The sequence below is a fragment of the Neopelma chrysocephalum genome, unplaced genomic scaffold, assembly GCF_003984885.1.
Source record: "Neopelma chrysocephalum unplaced genomic scaffold, ASM398488v2 Primary Assembly neopelma1_80, whole genome shotgun sequence".
Taxonomy (NCBI): domain Eukaryota; kingdom Metazoa; phylum Chordata; class Aves; order Passeriformes; family Pipridae; genus Neopelma; species Neopelma chrysocephalum.
In genome coordinates, this window is record NW_020897741.1 from 1,706,813 (window position 1) to 1,729,324 (window position 22,512).

The 22,512-nt window shown below is 40.7% G+C and overlaps 1 protein-coding gene across 4 annotated transcripts in view; it reads right to left on the reverse strand.

Annotated features, from left to right (window-relative positions):
- Positions 1–22,512, reverse strand: part of KLHL29 (kelch like family member 29) — a 395,224-nt gene that overhangs the window by 237,881 nt on the left and 134,831 nt on the right. For all 4 annotated transcript variants that reach the window (XM_027690064.1, XM_027690065.1, XM_027690066.1 and 1 more), the window contains one exon: positions 5,115–5,420. In XM_027690064.1, the coding sequence (XP_027545865.1) occupies positions 5,115–5,375 (261 nt within the window). In that variant the 5' untranslated portion in view covers positions 5,376–5,420. The remainder of the gene's footprint in view (positions 1–5,114; positions 5,421–22,512) is intronic.

A 22,512-nucleotide genomic window follows, 5' to 3' on the forward strand; every position in this document is an offset into this window, starting at 1 on the left:
ACAACACAAATCCTGCAACCTACAGCAAATCATCTGCATATGACAGGCTGCTGTTGAGGGAACTATATTTTTTTGGCCTGTGAAGGAAAGAAAAATATAACACTTTACTTCTGTGCTGTTCCACTTTATTCCTTTTTACTGTGCATTCCTCAGCCATGCCGACTTGTTTTTCCTTTACCATAAGAATTTTCTTCCCTCCCCACTTATTTTTTAATGCTATTTAGTTGCACTGATACACAAAGACAGTGGGGGCTGTTTTTTTCCCTGCAATCCTTGCCTGACTTTCCAGAGAGGTTAACAGATGTTTTAACATCACTGTCTTCCCTCCCACATCATAACTGTGGCTAACCACAGTAGGACAAACTCCGGTAGCAACAACACGCGAGTCTTAAATGCTATGGGAGTACTGTGAGCACAGGAGGCCAGGATCACATCTCTGTTATGCTATTTAAAGACTTAAAACTACACAGCTATCCCTGAGCTCAACTAGAGAAAATCTTATCAAAACTGAAGATTGGTGTTTTTGTAAAATTTGTCACAGGTTTAACCTTGAGAATAACAAATCATTAAGTGTGTGGGGGGCTTAGGAATCAATTTATGTTTCAAGCAAAGGGTTTTTAAAATTAAGGTTGAGAAAAAAAATCAGATCTTGCCTGGTGTTGCACAGATTCTGTTGATGTATCAATCTTTTCAGGCATTTAAAAATAATATAGAGATGATAAAAGTAAATGTTCTGTAACCAAAAAATCTCCTGGTAATAAAATTTCAAATTACAGCCCATGACAACACTTCTAAATTGAAGCTGTGATACAGGAGCTTTGATGGAGAAAATTGTACAAGTAACTCGCAAAGTAATTCAGAAAAGCAACAAAGAATGAAGGTGTTGCTGAGATGAACAGAAAAAACAGCTGGAATGGTGTGCAGCATCCTTAAAAATGAATTTTAGACTGTTTGTTGCCAATATCTTAAGCAGTGCTGTAGTCTTACAAGGATTTCTTGGAGAGCTCCCTTTGAGCAATAAATAACCTCACTGCAGAAAACCCCACCATGCACAGACAGACCCAAACCTGAGCTCAATCATCATACGTGACTCACAAATTGATCTGAACATAGAGTTTAATGGCAGGATTTGCACTTTCCTATTGATTACTTCAGGCATTCAAGGGGCTGAGGAAGTACCTCCTGCGAAGGACTCATCCCTTCAAACTGTGATGACTCTTGGTGCTGGTCTGTGGTCCAACTCTTCAGATATAGCACCAGGGTAGAAAAAACCAAATTGAGTATAAGAGCTGAATTTTTGCTCATAGTGGCACAGAATGAGTAGAAAAAACCAAAAATCCCTACCTCTGAGTACCTCACTTTCCCTGTCGATATACTGGGTGTGCAGCATTAAACTATTTTTTACAAGTTGATGAGGTCTAAATAGTTTTTCTCATGTTTTCTGGTAGCCTCCAATGAAAGGGGTTATAGCAGTGCAAAGTCTCCTCGTCATTTTGTTCAGCAAAAAATAAAGCTCAGGAAGAGACAGCTTTTCTGTTTAAATAACTCAAACTAAACATCCGTAACCACTTAAATGTGGCAGATCCACTAAGTGTGATTTGTACCAAAGCATCTGTGGTAAGAAGGTTACAGGTACGCTTTGAGAATAAATTTCAAAGGTCTGCAAAGTATAATTGGTTTTAAAGTTCTCCTACACATTAATAATTAGTAACAAAAATCTTCTAAAGTCCTCCACAGAAAGAAGTAAAAAGCTCTTCCAGAAGCATAAAAACATAGACCAAATCCAACCCCCCTCATGGCTGGTCTTACATCTAAGCTTCCTGCTGAAGATGGTTTTATCTCCCTCCAACAATTAATTTGATCAATTTTTTTCTCTCCTTTCCAATGCTTTTTCCGTTCATATCACATAACTCGGGGTGAAGTCTTTAATCTTACATACATTTACATAATTTTAAAGACCAAATGGTTCAGCCAGATTAGGTAGCCTAGTGGTCCTTAAAGCAATTAATCTATGAATTCCCTGACCAATTCCATCACCAGCTCAGCAAGTTTTACAATTCTGTTACATGTTAGAGAGAGAATAAATTTTTTCCTCTGTTTTGAATTTGTCACTTTAGGATTCAGTTAATCAGGAGCTGAAGGACAGGAATATGACCAATGTCTGCCAATACAGGTATCCAGAAGACAGGTCTTGTCACACTTAATTTCAATCTTTGACAAGACTATGACTCTGTTTGATAACATGTAATTGAGGATGATGCCATGTATATGTATTTTTAATAACTATTGACTTAGCACTTTGGAAAAAAAGTCTGGAGCAGTTATTATCTGCACAGACACGGAAACACGCAAGGGAATGGTGAATGACACTGAAAGGATGCATATGGTTTTGGTACCTATATGATTTTAGCATCCATATTTCCAAAGGCAAATGAAGAACGGAGATGATGCAAAAGACACAGTTATGTGGAGGCTACCAGGACTGGTCAACAGCAGGAAACTAGAGGAACCAAGGACCAAAGGTTTGAAGACAGACTAGATGACTTACAAAAGAAGTGAAACAAACTTTTAACTGGGAGGATAACTAATTGGCAGGAACACAAAATGAAGGGAGATGGATGGTTGGCCCCTATGGTTTGAGATCTTCAAACCAGGTCTGGAAGGTATGTAAAGTCAAAACGGGTAACTGGATGGCACAGAGAGTTTTTTCTGTCCTCAGTGTGGAGGAACACTACTGGCTGTACCCATATCCGTGGACAATGAGATAAGGAGGACCAGTTTCTCAATCTCCTGGCTTCCCAACACCATGACAGTTTATTCCCTCGTGTCACCAGGGCACACCCTTGCCACTGAGCTTGATGACACCTGCCATAATGTTTGGGAAGGTTCAGCCCTGCAGAAGGGAAGCTAAGGAATCAAATATCCACAAAATAGAGGTAAGAAATTCAGCTTTAAGATGACATCTGTCCCCCATGAGCTGGTACCCCATAAACATGCTCACAAAATGGCTGCAGAGAGTAGGCTGTGAACTCTCCATAGCTCATGGAAACTTAACACATGCTTGGCTTATTTTTAAAATATTTTTATATTTTTAATTTTTATATTTTTATTTTTTAAATAAACCAGCAACCACATTATTCTTCTGACTCGTGATTTCCTCATTATATGGATATAATTTTTTATGCCTGACAATTAGCTGGACTCTACAAGAGAAAGGCCCTGGCTGGTTACACTGCTGACCCCAAGTGTAAATCTGCTGCGTGTGAAGGAGAGAGACACAGTCAGGCAGGGTGAACAGGTGTGTGTGGGAGCATCTGATTTTTTTTCTGACACCATTTCATATCATTAGTTGGAAGCCTGCTAGCCACCACACCCTTACATCTCTGTTCATCCTATCTACCTCACTTTTTCAACGTTTTTTCCTCTTTAAAACATGCAGTTTTGAATTTTTAGAGCTGTTTAGTTGATTCACAGCAGCAGAAGCTGGGGCAAAAACTCTATGCATTTTTACACATTTATTTTATGGGAGATTACACCGCTGATTAACAGTTCTCAGAACAAAAAATGTCCCATGCTACCTCCATTCTTGTCTATTTATTGCTTTTGATCTATTCATGCCAAAACATTCCTACTAAGGAAAGTCATCAGAAAATTGTCTAATAAGGTAATTTAGAAGACGGTTCACATTGAGCATATGATCAAAAGGCATTTAACTTGCTGTTCCTGCCTCCTCTCCCCTAATAAACACATGGTTTACTAGCACTGATAAGCTTCAAAATGCTTTTGAACATCTGGGAAAAGGGCTGATCAGCTCCAGACAATCGTTGGACTCTAAGTAGACCCAGGAACAAAGGTCGTGATAAATGAAACCTCTGCTTTGGCTCCAAAATTACCTCAATCATCTCCAGACAAAGCATGATTGAAATGCATCTATCTGTGGATAGCATCTGGAGAACTCTAAACATGTTTTGATCAGAATCCGAGTGGCTTCTTTCAAATGAAAATAATTTTAAGATGCCATGGAAAATTTTTACAACCAATCACGCTTCGGCCTAAAGCTTCCTTCTGCAGCATTGACCTTGTTTTTCTACAGTGTGAAAAAAATCAATATAATAATGGTACTGCAGTAAAATTTCAGCTTGCTCTTGGCTTACTTTAAATAACTTTATTGTCTCCTTTCCTTCTGTCTGCATCTGCTGTATTTGGCACTTGCAGTTATTAAAATGAAACCAAGTTGAAAGAAAATGTTAAATATCATAAAAAGAAACCCAGCAGTGCTTCTGGCTCACTTTGTCAATGCTGTGGTCACCTTTACCATTTGCCAGGGTTTTTTGTTCCCCAGCTGTTCTACCTGAATCTACATGCAGAAAGAAACCCCAACTTTCTCCTAGAATATCAACTTGTACTTTGGAGATTTAAAAGACCTAAATGTTGTTGTTTCTTTTTTGTAAAAAGGAAAAGTAAGCCTCTTTCCTCCAACAATATATTGGAACAAAAAAGCCCAATGGTTTACTAGTGATTTCAGTTCTTTGATGTTTAACATTTTCTTACTCCTCAGTGTGCCTTTTTTGCCCAAATGAGCGAGCCTGGTTATAGCAGTCGCACTGTTTCACTCCCACCTGCACTAAGAACGAGGCTTTGAGAACCCTGTAGGAAACTATCAACTAAAAAGAAGAAAAAACACCATTCAGCCAAAATTATGCCCTTTAGTCACTTTCCACTCCCTCTGGACGAGAACCATATCCATTTGTTGTCAACCACAGCTCTACCTTGGTCAACAGACAAGAAGAGCATTCCCAAAAGCAAAAGTGGGAACCATGTGTTCAAGGTAAAGCCACAGAAAGCCCAAATGTAGGCAGTGCTGAAAGGAAAGAAGCATTTGCTCTGCCTGGGCCTCTCAGAAGTATGAGCCAGTCTTAGAGCAAGAGAAAGACCTACTCTAGTGTGTGCACAACACATAAAAGAATAAAAAAGACACACACTGCCCACAGAAATTTATTTTCCTACTCTTGGCTATACCACAAACACAGGTTTTACAAAGGGACGGGTGAAGCTCCATCTCTAACAGCCCCTTTAGCAGATCAACCCCTTAAAAAGAAAAGCTGAATTCTTACTTTGGTAGTTGAAGCTGGCGAGGAGTTGGCCACCAGGCTGGTGATGACGTCGCTGTTGCCGGTGGTGCAGGCGGCAGTGGCCGGGGTGGGGAGCCGGGAGGGGACGATGGGCAGGGGCAGCAGCCCCGGGCGGGTGCTGCTGTTGGTGCTGGCAGCGTTGCTGCAGTTGGTGCTGCTGACATGGTTGCCATTGGAGCTCCAATCCCGGCGATCCCACCCGGCACGGTAATCTCTTTCGAACCGGCTGTGGTGCCGTGACATCTCGGTGGAGGGCAGCTTTGTCTCAAAGGGAACTTGAGAGCTTGCCTGAAAGATTAAAGCCAAAGAGGAGTTAGGAATGAGGTCCCAGCACACGCCTGTACTCAATAACCACCAGGGCAAGACCCTGCCATGCCTCCTCTGCTTTAGGAGAGCACTGTTTCTCTGCTTTTCCCAGCTAAACATCAGGAGGAAGAGAGCAGTGTTGTAGTAAATGATAATCTGGAACACAAATGAAAGAGTTTGGACAAGTACAATGTCACAGTGGGAGAGCCCAGTCCTACAGAACTGAGGAAACACCATCTGCCCAAACTCTTCAGCAGAGTAACAAGCAACAGCATGCAAATCATGAAAAGCCAAGATAGAAGGAAGTCATCATTCAATGTTTTGATAACAGGAAAACATTTCCAACAGCTCCCTCTTGCAGTTTTCTCAGTAGCCTTCAGATCATTTCTGTAGTTCTTTCCTGTACCTGACACAAATATTAATCCTATTATTAAATCCTATTATTAAACATGACCAAATATTAACCCTAAAGATCAAAGGGAGAAAAAATCTACCTGCTAAATCTATCCATTACTTCTCTATTTTCAAAGCCAAATACTGCTTTATGCAGCCCCCTCCCCTCCTTTTTTTTTGACCTCCTCACTGGAAGCTCCTACAGGAAGGTTTCACTCCATGATGCCTGAGAGCTCCCCATAGAGAGGATGCTCTCCAGGGCAGGCCAATATGTTCTGTCTCCTCCCGTGCTTTTGGCTAGACTTAAAACACTTAATACATGTAAAATGATCAAATGACCAAGTTGTTCTGTGTGATCATCCTGTCCGTATCATTGCTTACCCTCTCAGTCTTTGTTATCCATAGATTTTATCTGCCAAGAGCAAGACCTCTGAACACAACGCTGGAAGTCAAGACTCCCAACATCTAATCCCAGTTCTGATAATTCTATGTTACATAGTCTAAAGCAGTTACTTAAGGCTTCCTTCCAAGGTCTCCTAACCTGCAGAATTGCAATAATGCTATTTTTCCAGCAGAGTTCTGAGTAAGTGAAAGTTTACAGCATTTGCAATTGAAGAAGAGTACAAGTAAATGGTAAACATATTTATTTCCATAAATAAATAATGAGTATCTAGGTCACTGCAGCACCTGATTTATTTTATTTGCATCACACAATCCACTAAGTTCTTTGTAATAATAATATCAGGTCAGTGGAAGCAATGTTGTTTCACAAATTCTTAGATATAAAAATGGATGGTAAAAACATCTGCTTATAAGGACTATGTATGAAGCTGGAACCAAACTCAGCCAGAAACTTAGACATAAGAAACTTCTAGAGAGAGATAAAACTTAGAAGTGGTATAAACCAGGGCGCCTAACAATAATGTTTGTTATTCACCTGAAAGAAATTTTAAAAAAAGCAAACAAAACCAATCATTATGCCTAAATGATGAAAGGTTTAACTGGTTCACCAGAGCTACTAGCTTGAGATGAAGAATACTCTTCCTCAGTTAAAAATTCAAAAATATAAATGTGTATTACAAAAAAAAGCCCCCAATTCCCTCCTACAATCATTATTTTCAACTAAAGGCTGAACCAAATCTCCTAAGAAGCTGCACTTGTTATGGTTACGTTGCCACTCTGCAGGAATGACAAGAAGAGCTTATACTGGGGACCACATCAGTGTTGTTGGTGTTGACCGCAAAATTAACATTCCTCTTAAACCAACAGAGCCAGCTATTTTGTCCTCTGGTAGGATGTGACGCAAGGTTTGACTTGATGATTTGAGGGCTAATGATTCACTGATATTTACTTAGATTCTTCTGTCTTGTATTTTTGTGGTCGTCTGATCCTTTCATTCAGTAAGCTCATTTTGTGTTTTCCAGAGGACCATGTGGGAATGACAGCTCAGCTGTACAATGACCACAGCAAAAACCAGAGACACCAGTGCTGTGAAAGGTGCTGTAGTGAAAACAGAAACTTTTATTTCAGTAGAGGTGAAGAAAGCAAGTTTTTCCTCTAGTGACAACCATCTCAGAATAAAATCAGTACCTAAACATAGTGTCTTTAAAGGTTAGAATTCCACAGGTATAACCCCGCTTTCGTTTGTTTTATAAATATTTTGCCAAGTCAGGCAAAAAGGGAGTCTGTAAACTGCAAGCTGCAATTTCAAAATATCCTTTATTATTCCTTGCCTTTGAAAAAGTTTCTTTTTTAATCCCCACAGCCTCCACCACTGTTTGAAGGTATCTTTCCTGACTGTTTGGATGCTGGCTGTCAACTGAATACCCTTCTCCTCCCGAGCTCGAGGATCTCCATTAGCTGTATTAGTGTACTCCTTGACAAGGCAACCAGAGAGAACCAAATCACATCTCCCCCACCCACCCACACACTTGAGTACATCTGACATTTAATTCAGCGGAGAGCAGCGGCACACATGCACATAAGTCAATAGCGAGCAGTTTTTGCCACACGATCCAAGACACCATGCCCCCAGCAATTCTACTATCAGATGAGACTGACAGGCAATTACGTCAATAACAAGCAGGAAAAAAGCCTGTGACTAAGCCACGCATTAAGAAGTTTACTTAAAACCTACCGCCCTCTTCATGAGTGAATTCACTTCTCAGTCCAGCGACTGTTATTTCATGGTATTTCCAATAAAAAAATAAAAGCCAGGGCTCAATGTCACACTTTTTTTTTTCCAATACACTGAATTAAATATACACTACTTGTTTCAACATGTCATTTTTGGCTGGGTACAAAGACACTTGACAGCAACAAGATGTGCAGAAAAACCGGAGGGGATAACTATCTAATACATGAGTACTCAACTGCTAGTGCTTGCTATTTAAAATTAGAAAGAATAGAAAATGTTCTCATAAATAGCTGCTGGGTGAGGTAAGAAATGGTTTGTGAACAGGCGAGCTAATTTTTAAATATATTTTTAGATCCAGAGTTTATGCTTTGTCTAGACTATTTTCATCAAGGATCATAACCATAATAATAATGCTTCAAACATATTCTGTACTCATAAGAAAAACTTCTCCAACAGACTGTGTCCCAAGTCAAGCATAATCATCGCATTCCTCTGCACAGAACTTGACACAGGGCAGCATAAACCATCTTGAGAAACAGCAGAGACGGAGGCCAGTGGAAACCTACACAAACAGCAACAAGGGCAGCAGTCACTGCAGTCAGAGATCACAGAATTTTTGAGGTTTAAAAAGATCTCTAAGATCATCGAGTCCAACTGTCACCCAAACCCCATCATTACTAGTTCCAAACTATCTGATTTTAGACTAAAATTTTACAGTCATGTATTCTTCAGAATTTTTTTTCCCCTAGTAATAAACCTCCTTTCTCAACCCCTCCTAAAAAAACCAAAACCCTTTCTGTTGCAGAGACGGTGAGATGGAGAAAGATCAATACCTAATACTTAAAAATACCAACATCAACAGCTACAATTAATTAATACGTTTTTACCTTTTTAAGGCAAGTTTTCCTCAACATTCATGTGCAGGCATTTTAGCTAGCTTCACGTCCCTTTAAACAGCACTAAGGAAGAGAAAGAAGGTTTTTAGGTTGTTTTTTAGACTTGGGGAGCTCCCAGTGCTGTCTGCACTGAAGTCACCATGCCAGCTAAGTCTTGGCTAATTATAGATCTATCAACCTCAGTTTTGGGGTTGATTTTTCAGCCAGCATGAAGTTCCACACTGCTTTAAGAGCCAGTACCAGAGCAGATAAGCTTAGAGCTGTCTCAGATATGTTTACCCTACATCAGAGCCGTAAAACCATGATGTAGAGATGCAGACATAGCCAGCAATAGAAAGAATGTATGATTTGTGCATCTCAGAACAGTAGTCCATGAGGAGGCATACTGTATGCTATTACTGATGAAAATTCCTCTGTACACCCAATTCAGCTGACATACTATCCTGTGAAGGTGGTAAAGTCAGTGAGACAGGCCTTCTCTCACTCTCTACTCAATACGTAATCACTGGAGTAGCCAGGTGTCTTTAATCTCGACTAGAAAGGAAACGTGTTCCTGTTTGTCACATAGAATCAAAGGATTTTATTGTGCAGCCAAAAGGAACAAAACCTCTCTTAGAGGGAAAAAAACCCCACCCTACTAAAGAGACACAAAAAAAAAGAGAGAGAAATCCATAATAGTTACTGGTTGAACTGATAAATTGAAAGCAAAAAGGAGATCAAACTGGTATTAAGGGAGAGCTGTGGAAAGGGCTATAAGCCAAAGAAGAGAGATCGAGCAACCAGAGGTAAATACAACTCTGAAATGAGATTTAGTGATATGGCAAGGCAAACAGAATGCCTATCTCAGTCCCAAAGACTGCATCACTGCGCATGTGTTGCAAAAATCATGCCAAAACAGACAGCCCACTTGGTTTCAGACAAAGGTTATGCAGGACCCAGGCATGAGGATTATACAGGCACCCAACTCTTTCCTCCATTATTTACTTTCACAGAAGGATGGGATTGGGAGGGTAGATCAGGGAAGGGTAACAGAACAATGAAGCAATACCAGACACCTTCTGAGGAATGAGACAGGATCTCTCCCAGTTGTCCAAGGCCAAAACATGCAATGCAGCAGGTGAGAGACTACAAAAAGAAATTACTTTAAATCTATCCCTCTCAAGGGTAAGTAAAATGTGAGCATACCCCTGTGCTAGAGAACATAACCTTTTCTACAACCAGGAGTTTTAGAAATGTCTCATACTAACAGCTTGCTCAACAATAAAGTTTGAGAAGGTTTTTCTGCAAAACACGGGTGTCTTCAGGACTCAAATGTAGGGCACCTACACAGATGACAACATCCAGCCTCCAGATTTACCCTGAACACTTTGACCATTTAGAAATCCTCCTACCTTCTTAGCATAAAAACATCTTCCTCCTAGTACTCATTTTTCCCCACATCTCTAAGGCAAGCTCATTTGTTCCTTGTTTCCACGGCTTCCACACACATGCACAGAGGCAAGGAAAAGACCAGCGGCATGTGAGATAGCAGCATGTTATCCTCAGGCCTCTTACCAGGTTCAAACAGATCACTGCTGCAGATTTATTAAACTGAAGTGGTTAACATTTCATTTTATGCTCGATACATTTAAACACAGCCCTTCTTCCCCCCAAGCCCAAAACACTCACTGTTCTGAAGAAAAAATGTTTCCTATTCACATTCCTCTAAATGACAGTCCGGCTCGAGCCTTGAAGCAGCTTCTTCTCTGCTTTCCACGCTTATCTAGTCAAGGTCTCCTTAAAGCGTCTGTCCCCACAGATATAAATATAAGGAAAAACAGGCTTTCGGCCAGTCTGAAGCTAGAGAATCAGATTTCTTAGACTATTAGTCAACTTCATTAAGTGACTTCAAAAATAAAGGTCAAGCTTTTAATTTAAATTTTTCCTGGGTAAGCATTTGTTTCTAAATTTACCTTTTAAATAATAACATTAGAGAAACATGATAGGCAAGAGAGGTTGGGAGACAGCAATGGAAGTAGATAAATGGTCATTAGGGAAATGGCACAAAAGAAGAGAGAAAGAGCCTGAAACTTTAAAATAAGCAGCTAAATAATCTTACGCGTTTTCAGACTGGATAAATGGAAGCACAGGTAAAATAGCCCATTAGAGAGCTTCAAAAGCAGTTAAGTGCATGTAAGGCCTAAGTATTTTATGAGATACACACACAAACAAAAAAAATGAGGAAGAAGAGAGATTTGCTGTAATCAGATCTAGCATGAAGAACTGTAACTGATAAAGAGGAAGATGTCTAAGTACCTAAGCTTGACTGATTTCAGATATATGCTGCAGGGAAAATGTTACGGCATGCAGTTTTATCAGAGCACACCGACACAACAACCTCTCCTGAGGCACAGGTCTGAACATATAATTTATGCATATGGCATCAAAATCACATTGAAATATATCAGTATTACCATAAATTCTGCATATAATTCAATCATCAGGCCATGTATGTACATGTTTTTAAGAAACTCAAAATAAAACAAGGTACCAGAAGACCTGGTAGCTTCAGGAGCCACTCTTCACTTCAGCAGTGTGCCAAACAAAATGTTTTATTTGAGCTCAACATTATTTATAACCTACAAAGACTTTCTTAGACACATATGGAATCACTGTTACAAGCCTACATGGATCTGACTAATCCATTTTCGCAATTTTTACTTAACTTTTTTTTCTGTTTGGGTGACTTCAGTGAAAGAACTCTTTGTTAGACAAAGGCAGACGGAATCCAATCAAGAGATTCTGTAAAGCTGAACTACAAGCAGCTGTGTAGAAAGATAAGATCCAGAAATATTTGAGAGGCAAGGAAACAACTTTATTATCAAGCAAGGTCTACTTTTGTAAACCCCTGATTTAGTCTTGTAAACAGCTGTAAAGCTCTTGTAAAATCCAAGACAAGGCAAAGAGACTTGAGCTGCTTTGCAACAATCAGATCTTGGGGAAAAAAAAAAAAAAGGAAAAAAGAAGCCCAAATCCTAACCCTGTAAGTGATAAAGGAGCAGTAGATTTAAGAGATTATACAGGATTTAATTTTCCAAATATATGCTAGAGGAGGTGATGCTTTGGGACATATTAAAAAAAAACAAAGCATCAAAAACAACGGTGTCTTCTTAGCAGAAAGTTTACTATGGAAGAAGCAAAAATGAGACTTTTGCTTCTCTGTCTTGAAATACTGCTGAAAAGTGTGTACACTTATTATTTCTGAGTACCTCAGATGCATATGAAATTATTCCCTTTAGATAAGTAAAAAGATAAACTAGACTATCCAACTAAAAAAACACCAGCCACGATGGGAGTGAAACCACACCTTACAATCTCGTTTCTTTCTTTCAAAGTTGAGAGAATATGACCTTCCTAAATAAGGGGTTACTAAAAAATCTGTGTTTTATTACTAAGCTCCTAGGAAATTTATCTTCAATATGATCATTTCCTATATGCAGTAATTTGCTTTCAGGTGTTAATTTTTTTACAACCTGATTGTCAACTATTAATTGACAGAAAATACATCAAAATATACTGGTTTGGGATAAGTATCTTGAGAAAATTCTTAAATCCAGGAGAAAATGCCTAACTCCATCCCTCTCTCTTCAGGTTTTTATTGGAAAGATCTCTCACTTGATCTGGTTCTCCTCCATGGCTTGTTGCAAACCATCAGTGCCTCCTCCAACAAAAAAAGCTCAGAGCGCAATTCAAACTTCACTACCCCTCCAGGCCCAAAATCAATTCTTGATGCCATTTGCTGCAGATTCTTGGTCTTTCCAAGGTCCTTCTGCAGCAACACAACTGGAATTTAACGCAGCAGCTTCCTAAATGAAAATCCACTGCACCTTTACACAAAGGCATAATAACTTCCTCAGATGTCTCCGCAGGGTCCAGGGTAGCTGGCAGTGTCTGGAACCCAGCCTTGTTAAAAACGGAGAGAGAGAGAAAAACACAGTGTCCCTCTGTAACACTCCTGCTTGCAAAACACTGCCCAAAACATTGACTTCCCTAATTAAATTATCTCATTAGCATGAAAAGCAAACGAAGGAAAACCAAATGCCAAGAGCTGCCGTGTTAAAGGCCAGCTCGTGGAGGGTTTTGTGTGGGAAGACTCGCATGGCAGAGCCGGTGGCCAAACACCTCGACTTCCAGCACAGGGCCTGGCTGGATGTCAGCTGGTGGCCAGGATCCAAGGGTTCCTGCCCGGGAGAGGTGGGGAGGGAAGGCAGGGACACAAAGGGATTTCTTCTGCGGAAATGGGCCGTCTTCTCAAAACACATTAAGTGGTTGCCAGGACCTGACATACCTAATCTCGCCTAAGACTTCATAGTTAATAAAGCAGAAACGTAGAATAAGCTACTGTCAGTGCTGCCAAATGTCACAAAGTAAATATCTCAAAAATTTAATTAGCAAGATTTTGGCTCTTTTGGGGATGGTTTCTTTGGTGGGAGTGGGATGTAGAGGAGAAGGGGACTGGGTCTTCAAATCACATCTTGGATGAGGCAGGAAAAATTTCCTTTTATTTCCTGTTGTTTCCAATCATCCAGGCCCTGAGGAAGACTGATCAATCAGTCAAAACTAATACAGGAGAAAGTTCTCTGGAAAAATAAGGGTTAAATGCAGCATATTTTACAGCATGAGCTCTCTGGGTCACCCGTAGTGCTGCAAAATGCTATAATTAAGAATCCATACTTCAAATTTCCCTCTTAGAGGATATTTTTAGGTCATCCCACATCTGTCATTGTCCACATCTAAAAAGCTTTGGCCAGTACCTGGGGAATTAGTAATTTTCTCTTCCAGGACTGATGCCCTCTGACCACAGAGAATTTTCTGACACACAGTTTGTTGAAAGGAGACATGTATCACTCCCCTAAATCAAGAGCACATTTACACTTACAGCATGAAACAGTCCCCAAGCATCTGGTACATTAAAAGAGCTTATTATATGCAAAATGCCTTAGAAAAAAAAAAAAACAAACCAAAACATTAAATCATAGAATCAGAGTCATTTAGGTTGTAAAAGACCTGTAATATCAAGTCAAACCATTAACCCAGCACTGCCAAGCCCGCCCACTAAACCATGTCCTTAAGTGCCACATGTCTTTTAAATTTACTGAACATGAGACTAGCACAGCCCATAGCAACAGGCATCCAAGAATCTTCAAAGTTTTAACACGATTTGCTGCACATTCAGGTAGGGAAGTGCAGTTATCCCAATCCTACACTAAGAAAGTGAATTCCCAGAGACTATGCAAGATCCCTACCCTAAGCAGAATAACTAGTTTTTCCAACTTGTGGTGCCCTAAAGGCAGGACTGTCACTAGCTTCCACTCACAAAGCTTCTCAAGCAACCTCACTCTTTGTTTAAGGAGCCACATATATTCTTTTTGTAGTTTTAGAAGTTGAAAAGTGCTTGGAGAAGGGAGTTCCTCTGCATATTTCCATCTTTTTGCTTCATGGCATTGGTACCATTCATACTCCATCAGTACTTAGCCCCCCTTTCCCTGGCTGGAAATATTGGACTTGTAGCTCACCCCCAGACACCTGGAACTTTTGAATAGAAATCTTTTCATCCCGGTGCATGTCACTGGAGTTGGCCAGAGCCCACTTTATCTGTCCATCTGCAGTCACAGCTCATCACCTCTCATGGCCTAACCATGTTTCATAAAATGGATTGACTTTATTTTCATTTGGTACAATAAAGTAAGTATCACTTACATCCACTTGCTATTTTTGTTTTGTTTTGAAAGGTGATGCTTCAAGAACCGTTAGGACAGTTCCTAATGAATTAATACCACAGCCAGTATCAAAGTTAACTGCTCCTCTGCCTCTTAAAAGCTATTCCTGTTATCACTTCTTCCACCACCCTTTTTTGCTTCTCACTTAGAATTGCCACCAGTGACTCATGTTTTATCTTTCAAACTGCTGGATGAAGGCTGTTTGCTGAATGCAGTAAATCAGCAGCCCACCTTTTCTAGGCCAGAGGTCTGCAGCTTTTAATTAGCTGCTTTAGAAATAACATGATCAAATAAGAAACAGCTCATGAACCACACTCTCAAGATATGTTAGGTGATGCAGAACCTTTAAATATTACAGACAGAAATCAAATCTTATTTGGCAAGCACCTGCTTAAATATGCATTTAAGAATACCAAGAATCTAGTCAAGAATATAACTTGAAAACTACGAGATTTGCAAGCACTGGCCAAAGTGTTTGCACTTTACTCTGAATAGCAATCATTCATTTGCATTCCACTAAAGCTGTCAAAAACTTTATATGCAGTCTTGTAGCGAGATTGTTACATACATGCCAAATGCCTGTATAGCAAACATCTGGCCTCGCTTCTGTTCCAGGATTTGCCAAAGCATAAGTCCATCCGTTGTTTTTTCTTGTGACTTTTTTTTTTTCTCTCTGCTGTGCCTGAGGTCGTTTTTCTTAAAATGAAATCATTAAAACAGGCAGAAAGAGTGGAGGAAGGAGGAGTAAGAAGAGCTGTAGCATCTGAGTAATCTTCCAGTGGGACTAATTTTACAAAGTATTTGTGCTACTGCTACCAGTCAATCACTACAAGTATTATTGAGAAGCTAAAAAAAAAAATTAAAAATTAAACCACATTTAGGAAAGAATATTGGCATAGAAAAAAGGAAAAACACATATGCTGTTCTATAAACTAGAAGCTCCGTTTACTCAAATGTCCTCAATATCAATATAAAATGTATTAACATAAAAAAACAACTTGCTGTTCCCTTATTTTGCATTCATTTTACATCCATTCTTCTCCGAGGCAACAGATCAGAATGGTGCATTGCTTTCCCCTCAGGCCAAGTGTAATAAACAGGCAGGTGTAATATAAGGCTGCAGTGTCTCAGCTCTCCTCCCAAACAATTGATCTTCCAGCCCTACGGTGTAATTCTGTCTTGGTAGTCCCTTCACATGCCTCATTCCTGATCGGTCAATTATTTCAAATCAAGCAGAATTAAAGTGTTATTTTTGTGAGGGGGGATGATATTCACCAGTGACCAACGTGAAACTAATAAACTAATTTCCCTTTACTGCCTTGGGCAAAACAGAAAAATCCAGGTCTAGGGAAGAAAGACAGCAGCTGTTTCGTCAGTCTGTTGCCCAAATGTGTTTGCCATTTACTATCTTTAAATTGAATTTTTGCTTACAGGACAATTTTGGAAACAGAAGTCAACAAAAAGAAAACAAGAAAAAAAGGCAGGGGTGAGGGTATATGACTCTGGAATACAGAGCTGTGCAGTGCAAGCTTCCCTAGAGGAGAGGACGGCACTCTCCCGTTCCCTGAAACAGAGCATATTCCTCCTGCCAGTAGCAAATTTATCCAGTAGATGTCAACACCAGCAAAATATACGTGTAAAGCCAACCTTAACAGCAACAGTAGTCACTTCAATTTACAGTAGCACATCAGAGGATAGTTTAATATTTGGAATATCTGGAAGCACTGCATTTTTTTTTGCTACTGTCCCATCCCTGCATCTTCCTGAACGGATCTGGCCTAGCCCATCTGTCAATAAACATATGTAGAGCAAAATAATTTGGTTTCCACTTTTAGAATAATTTTGTCTGGTCTGCTGAAAAATTGCTGATGAGCATGTGATTACTTTCGGACTGCATCAGACCAAATTTTTCTGAGGAGGAGCAGGGAGGAGAGGGGGGAAAAATACTCTGCGGTGCAAAGCAACTATTACAAGCAAAATCTTCATAGTTACTAAATATAATCTGAAGAGGTCTGTTCCCTTCCTACTCTTCACTATGTGGTTCAGCAATGCAATGATTTCATGGATTTTGCTCTTTCCTCAAGAAGCTTCGCAGCCTACAACAGTGACCTGAGATTCCCACGCCGACCCCAGGTCAACAGATACTTGTTGTTCCTGTGAGGTTTTTTCCTTGTTTTGCAATACACCAAGGACAGTCTGTTGTAAGCCTTTTAGTGTTATTATCGCTCAAAAGACTGAATTTGCTGACAAGTTTTAACCATGCAAAAACACAAGGCCATTGCTGTTGACACTTTTAAATCTACTATTAAGATCTGACTGTTTGAACAGCTTGTGTGTAGAATCTGAAGTACAGATTTCTGTTTCTTTTTTGTTTATTTTTAGATAAACCTTGTGTTTCTACTCTGCAATGTTTGCATTTGGCTGTTGAGCATGCAGTAACCGCATACATTATATGCATTGCTTAGAGACACAGCCTCGCAGCCCATCAGGTTTTTGCAATAGATGAGAAGGGAAATAACAGAACATTTTCCTGATTGATTAATCTTTCTTCACATTGCCATTTCCCCACAAACATGAGAAGGAAAACCAAAAGTATGTTGTGACATCTAATAGCGAGACATTGAAGCAAAGTATTTTATTACTGCTACGAAACTAACTAAGGAGTTTGTTTTCAGAGATCTCAAACATGACAAGGAGACATAAATGAATATATTACAGAGACATCACAGTTATTTCTCACGTGTAAACCTAACAGCTTTTACGAAAAGCATACATCCAATGAAGTAGTTTCAGCTTTAACTAATCAATCTGGCTAGAAAATCAGGCTCTCTGTAAAGGCACAAACAGTGGTCAAAGGCTGATACTGTGAATTACCATCATCTAAGCAATTCTGAGGCATCAACAGACGCGGGCACGGGAAGATCAGGCACAGGTACTGTGCTCCCAGTAAATAATCCAAACAGATGATGGCACTTGAGAGAACAAAGTCAGAGCTCCGAACACTAGGGAAAAGCATTGAATGCCAAATCCAGTCCCATGTGATACGAAGCGCCAGCCCCACACAGCATTTTGGGAAGCCACGTCCTGCTCCACAGCTCTGGGAGCCAGCACGTACTACCCAAGACAGAGCCATAAATAGTTTGGAGATAAGACGCATATCTTATGAGGCACACCGCAGTTTCACAGCCTGGGATGAGCAATTCTTTTAATTACCGTCAGCATTTTCTCTGAATCCCCGTCTCAAAGAAGCGGTGGAAACTTTTGATTTGCTGCGACACCTTGATTGCCGCACGGATGAGTCACAACACCATTCCTGTTAGTCTTACGAATTTATAGATTTTTAAGGCCAAAAAGCACAGGAGGCTGTTACAATCACTCTGCTCTGACTCTGAACAGCACAGCTCTCCCAGCTCATACAGCAGCCTGTCTGGCACAAAGAGCAACTAGGAATATCTCATATAAAATTGTAATATATGCCTAAGCTTGCCCATAAGCACCAGAACAGTTCCCTCTCAAAAAAAGGAAAAGAAGTAAAATTATTGATCATTGAACTAATGTACTTGTCAACACTTTTCTTCCTAGCAGCTCCTCTGTGAAATGTCCCTAAGAAAGGGCAAGAACACTGCGCAGGCAATGAGGAATGAGGAAAAAAGTGTGAGAAATGGTCCTGCCGACACCAAGGTCAGAGAGGGAGAAGAAGAAGAAGGTGTTCCAGGTACTTGAGTAGGGGTGACCCTGCTGCATATGGAGAGGACCATGATGAAAGCTGATCCCAGAATCATCATAGAATGGTTTGGGTTGGAAGAGACCTTAGAGATCATCTCATTCCAACCCCCCTGCCATTGGCAGGGACACCTTCCACTAGACGAGGTTGCTCAAAGCCTCATCCAACCTGGCCTGAACACTTCCAGGCATGAGGCAACCCAACTTCTCTGGGCAACCTGTTCCAGTGTCTCACCACCCTCACAGCAAAGAATTTCTTCCTAATATCCAATCTAAACCTACTCTCTTTTAGTTTAAAGTCATTAGTCCTTGTCATATCACTACATGTCCTTATAAAAAGTCTCTCTCCAGTTTTTTTTCTCCCCCAGATATCCACACTGCAGCCCATGGATGACCTCTCTTCATGGAGAGGAACCCATGCTGAAGCAGGATTCTGGCGGGTCCTGTGGCCTGTGGAGGACCCACGCTGGAACAGGCTTATCCCAAGGGATTGCAGCTTGTGGGAGGAACCCTTGGAGCTGTTCCTGAAGGACTGTATCCCATGGGAGGGATCCATGCTGGAGTGGGGAAGGAACACGAGGAGGAAGGAGCAGAAGAGAGGATATGTTATGGACTGACCACAATCCCCCTCCCCCACCCTCCCATATGGGGGATGCAGGGGTAGAAGAGTTAGGAATGAAGTTGAGCCTGAGAAGAGATGGGGGGTGGGGGAAGTTCATCTAATTTATCACTTTGTTTCTCACCATCCAATTCTATTTTAACTGGCAGAAATTAATTTTCCCCAAGTCAAGCCTGTTTTGCCCATGGTGGTACTTGGTCACAGATCCCCCTGTCCTCATCTTGTCCGCAGGCTTTTTCATCGTTTTCTCTCCTGGTCCTGTTGAGGAGGGGGACTGAGACAGTGGCTGGGTGGGGGTCTGGATTCTTGCCACAGCAAGACCACCACACTGAGGAAAGTCCTGCAATAAAAGAGAACTGATTTTTTAATTTTTTTTGCCAGAATCTCCCAAGGCAGTTTATGCACTCATCCTCTGTAGTAGCAGGGAGGAGGGACAGAAAGGACTGAATACTTCTCTATCTGCAATATGTTTGTGTAATTATGAAAGGCACCATGGGGAAGAACTCCTACATTATTACGAAGGCTGGGGTTTTGCTTTATTTCATGCTTTGAAGATGTGCATTCCCAGTTTCCTTCAAAACTTTTCTCCATGCATTCTATCATTATCTTTTTGCCTATCCACTTGTAAATAATTTCTAAGCTGATGTAAGTGTATGAGTTGCTTGGAATGATCTTCACAGATGGAGTGCTTTACCAATTGCTTCCCTGAATAAAGTACATATCCATTCTATTTCCTTGATCTTCTAGGTAAGTAATAACATCCACTGAGGATGGATTAGATATACACTACAAAATAATGCCTGTCTATAACTAGATGTCTTATTTCCCAGCATTCACATAATGGCCCCATTACATGCTTGATTACCGTGGCCAGGCTAAACAGAGTAATTTGTTTAGAACTTTCCTTTCTTTTTTTTCTTTATTAGCAGAAAAGTCCAATTTTGATTACTGAATCATATGATTTTCCAAAGGTTATTTTTAATGTTCCTGAAGACTGCCTCCGCTGATTCTTTAGAGACAGACTCTCCAGTGCATTTCATTCAAAATTCTTAATACTCAATTTTGCAAGATGTCCTTTCTTCTCCTGCTTTGGTCTTCATTCCCAAAGTTACATTTTCTAGCAAAATTTTCCTACACAAGATTATCCAGTTCCTCATACTTTAAGACAATGATAAGCATTTATGTGGCACTCTTTGTCTTCAAAGCACTTTACAAACATTAAATATTTAATGCTCATGGCATCCCTCTTACTCTCAACCCCATTTTACAGGTAGGGAAGCAGACTCACAGGTTAAGTGATTTTGTTTCAAGTCACATCACAAGTTACTGACAGATGTGAGACCAGAATATACGAGCTCTGATTTCAGCTCCATACTCAAAATCAGACCAGCCTCATTCTTGCACTTAAAATAATATAAATAATAATGAAAAACCTTGCTCTTGTTCAGAGAGAACTTCTCTATCTCTCTGAAGGTTCTAAATGCAATAAAAAAAAATACAGGAAAAGCACCCCAGAATGGCCCAGGAGGGCAGCTACCAACTGTGTTTTCCACATTCTCCCTTGCCAGAGTTCTAGAGGGAAACCCACAATTGGACAATATTAGGAAAGGGGCCAGCATGTTTTCAGACATTTATATACAGCCATATATATACACACACACACATATATATTCTCAACCACTACCTAAACCAAGAACAGAGACCTTCCAGCCAGAGAAGAATTTGCAATTTAAAAACTGAAGTACGCTTTAAAATGGCATCACTAAAGAGCTTTGGTATCTGATAAGAAGATTACAGTATATTCAATTGAACACAGCAAAAGCCTTTTAAAATAAAGTACGGGAATAGTGAAGCCAGGCATTTGCAACTAGATAACACGAAGCTAATCGGGCAGTGTGAAAGGTGTGCCCTGCTGCAGGGAGTGTGCAGGAGCCAGGCAGCTTTTGGAACTCAAATAATGAGGGTTTTTTTTTTTAGCTTTAACATTTTTCATAATCCAAGCAGGAGGTCTAAACACAGGCTGTATGCAACACTAACTGTATTTCCCTTTAACAGGGTCCTATGGGAACAAATGTTCAGTGTCAGGCTGGTACTATACGTCCATTTAATTGAGCTGAGAGAACTCTCCTGCCCTCGAAGAAAGCTCATCTCTTCTCTCCATGGATGTGACTATAGAGCTAGCAGATAATATCTCACTCATTATTTATACAACCACGTAATTATCTCCCAGAGACTCCCCATTTTGTAGAAGTTTCTTTTTTGGAAACATCATCCGTTGTCTGAATGGAAAGCCAAATCCAGCCCTAGATACCATGACAGTAAGTGCCATATCCACCGACAGTCAATGTGAGAGCATCCCTTGCTACCACATGTGGGAAGCAGCAGGGGAGTCTGCAGTACTGCTCACATGAAGGACGTGCTCCTGGAATTACACTGGATGTGTTTAAGATTTCTCTTGGGAAATGCAGGCACACGTGCAAGATCAACAGTACAAAACCACATTCAGCAGTTTTAGAGGAACATGGTAATGGCAGGAGACAAAGATAAACAAAAAAATAAATCTGCATATTGCACAGTTGCCTCCTCTGTGCCATTGGGTTCTGTCTTCTTACATTGTGACAGTGCCACCAGATACAAACGCTCTTGATACCAGTGTAACCACGATGAAATCTGCTGAGGTCAAGAGCTGTTGTTATCCCTCCTCTTCAGCTGATGAGCTGAGTATGGAGAGTACAGACCAAACCTAGAAGAAGCCCTCAGGTAGGGAAAGCAGAGCTCAGACATTATATCCAGTTTAAACATGTGCAAAATCCCTCAAGGCTTGTGTACCTCAGAGTCTGTAGGAAGCCACATCATTGCTAATAAAGCCGTTTAGGTGCCCTATGTCCTGCAGTTGCATAAGCCAAAAGGAACATCATTTGGCCATTTATCACTGCAGGAACACTGGAAATACCCAAATGAGGTACTGTGGCCCAATTCTCATGGTGTCATGTCTCAGGCCCCTTCAAAACACAGGGATGCTTTGAGTTGAGCACCAAAGGGAGGTAATACAGTGTGACTCATCCTGCTGAGGGATCTGGTTTCCAGCTTTGGCTTCCTATTTAATTCAAGCATAGGGCACTAAAGAAATCTGCTGGGCTCAGAGTTTCCATGCCAGGAACTGGACGCTGATGCACCTGGCACAGCACTGGGACAGAGCTCTTTCAGGTGGTGCTGTCGGTTTTTAACCCCAGCTTTAGACTGAAGACAAGGAGTGGGTATAATCCTTTGCTCTTCGAGATGCCCTGTGTGACTCTGGGCTCAGCTCAACAGAGCACTGGAGCTCATTGGAGAGAGATAAGAAAAACAACCAAAGACGTGCCAAATGAACACTACGTCCCCACCACTCTGCTAACAGAGCTTTTGGGTAGGCTTAGCCAAACCCCACCTCTCAGCCAAAGCTCATGAGGGAGGACACTGGTGTTTCTGCAATTTAGCAAGAGTGCCATTACCTTCCTCAGGCAATCCCATGCTCAGCTACTGCATGAGGTTCGGGCTTCTGCCTTCC